This window comes from Clupea harengus, chromosome 14 (genome assembly GCF_900700415.2).
Source record: "Clupea harengus chromosome 14, Ch_v2.0.2, whole genome shotgun sequence".
In the NCBI taxonomy this organism is placed as follows: domain Eukaryota; kingdom Metazoa; phylum Chordata; class Actinopteri; order Clupeiformes; family Clupeidae; genus Clupea; species Clupea harengus.
Window position 1 is genome coordinate 5,367,317 of NC_045165.1, and position 2,500 is coordinate 5,369,816.

Below are 2,500 nucleotides of genomic sequence, written 5' to 3' on the forward strand. Positions count from 1 at the left end.
CTTTTGACCCTCTCTTCTTCTCTTCACCCTCTCTTCTTGCCTTTCCTCTCCTGCCCTGTCCTCTCATGCCTCCTCTTCTCATCCAGTCCCTGCTCTCCTCTCTTCTCCTGTCCTCTCATCCTCCTGTTCTCTTCTTTAATCCGCTGGAGAAACTCCTCTGCAGTCCTCTCTCCTCCTCCTCTTCTCTACACTCCTCTACTCTACTCTTCTCTTCTAAACTGCCCTTCCCTCTCCTGGAGCTAGAGAGAAACCCTCTTCTTCTCCTCCACTCTCTCCTCTCCACTAATTTCCTCTCCTGACCTCCTCTCCTTTCTCCTCACGCGCATGACAAACTCACCCGAGCTCCCGGCGGACATGGACTCGTAGATGATCTTGCAGGTCTTGAGCAGCGTGTCGATCTTCCTCTGCGGCGAGTACTCCTGGTGCAGCCGGCTCAGCTTCTGCGTGATCTTCTCCATGACGGGCGTCTCGGGCACGGAGGTGGTCACGCCCAGGTCTGTGGAGGTGGTGCCCAGCACCACCTGCTGGTTCTCGCGCAGGCTCTTGAGGCTGCCGTCGCGCGTGTGGATGTCCCGCAGGCAGGTGTAGATGGACTCGCGCAGGGGCTTCAGCACGCTCTTGCACAGGGCCGCCTCGATGATCACCTCTGGGGAGCGGCGTGGGAAACAAACACAGAGTCAGAATTATCCCTGCTTTCTTTGAGTTTATCCGCGTATCGTAACGGTGTTAATTATCGGACGGCGTGTGTTATCGGAAAACGTTTGCGTTTTGCGTCATGTGAATCCATTATTAAACTGAAGTTATAGATTGTTAATCCATTATTATACTTAGCATTTTTGATTGTTTAACAGAATGACCGATGTTTGACACTGTCCGATAACTGACATAGGTACGCTATGGTGCTTTTAGTTGAGAAGGTTGTCTCAAATACACTGCACATATCCCATATGGGACGGCGGAGCAGTGGCAAAGCAACATATAATCTAGATAAAAAATGGTAATATGAAAACCAAAAACATGCACAACATCTTCCTGTGTGTGTGTTTTCAGATCTGTGTAAGACGAAGGCAATTGGGTTTCCCCCTTTTTGCAACAGAGGGTACAGACGTCTGGGCAATAATAGGGCTTTGTGTATATATGTCACTGAACACAGAGTGAGATTTATTGCACTCAAAACCCAAGCTGCTCATCCATCTGAGATATTTGGGATATCCAAGACTAGACTGAAGGTCAGCATCGGGCTACACAATGACACAGTCAGTTCAAACATATCTTTTTCTTTTCATCATAAAGTGGGATGGAACACCAGTAAAAGCCCCAAACTTCGCCATCCCCCAAATCGATATATATATATGTATTATGCGTCATGACATGCACTTCCTCCTCTGAGAAAATATGATGGAAATAAGAAGTGACCTGTGACCTGACTAATGACTTTTCAGCTTAGAGTATCAGAGTCCATAGTTCACATAGTGAGCAATGCTCATTTTCCTTTGACATAATCACAACTTTAGTATCTGTTGTGTGTGTGTGTGTGGGGGGGGGGGGGTTGTGTGTGTGTGTGCTGATCACTGATGATCACGTGAAGGATAAATAAACACACCTGTCGTTCCAACTAGCTGACTGCGCTATGCACTTTGGAGTTCTGTGGTCTATGTCGGACAACCCCGCAAAAATGTAGAAAAGAGCTTTCACAGCATGACATTGCACACTACATCACCAAAATACACGAGTTAGCATGCCGGCAAGTCTTTCATCACTGCCAACTGTGCTGCAGTCAGTCACTTGACTCACACACACACTTACTCACTCAGTCATTCACTCACTCACACACACACACACACTTACTCACTCCGTCATTAACTCACTCACACACACACTTACTCAGTCAGTCATTCATTCAGAAACTCACTCAATCTACTTTATCATTCAGTCAGTCACTCAATATCTCCTTCACCCTTTCATTCACTTCCTCCCTCACTAACTTAATCATGACGCAATCATTCTCTTGATTAACATGCTCCCCACTAACCCACATAGCCACTCACTTTATCACTCAACCCACTCACTCGTTCACTCAATCACTCTCTTGATTAACCTGCTCCCCACTAACCCACATAGCCACTCACTATATCACTCAACCCACTCACTCATTCACTCAATCACTCTCTTGATTAACATGCTCCCCACTAACCCACATAGCCACTCACCCGTTCACTCAATCACTCTCTTGATTAACCTGCTCCCCACTAACCCACATAGCCACTCACTATATCACTCAACCCACTCACTCGTTCACTCAATCACTCTCTTGGCTCACTCGTTTTTTTTTTCTCTCTTTCACTCTCTTCCCTCACTCACCCAGCTTTTCGTCTGAGAAAGGGTGAGGCTCCTGCAGGTTCTGGATCTCGGAGCTCTGGATCAGGTAGCTCTTGAGCTGCGTCTGCATCTGCCGGATCTCCTGCAGCATCTCGGTGCTGGAGGTGTGCTTCTTCAGCGT

The 2,500-nt window shown here is 47.4% G+C and overlaps 1 protein-coding gene across 1 annotated transcript in view; it reads right to left on the reverse strand.

Moving 5' to 3' along the window:
* The window catches only part of rin3 (Ras and Rab interactor 3), a gene marked incomplete at its 5' end in the record, with an annotated part of 21,797 nt that overhangs the window by 7,751 nt on the left and 11,546 nt on the right, over nt 1-2,500 (reverse strand). Inside the window, 2 exons of the mRNA XM_031580471.2 lie at nt 338-646; nt 2,362-2,500. The exon at nt 2,362-2,500 is cut by the window's right edge and continues 1,604 nt beyond it. Coding sequence (XP_031436331.2) covers nt 338-646; nt 2,362-2,500 — 448 coding nt within the window. The remainder of the gene's footprint in view (nt 1-337; nt 647-2,361) is intronic.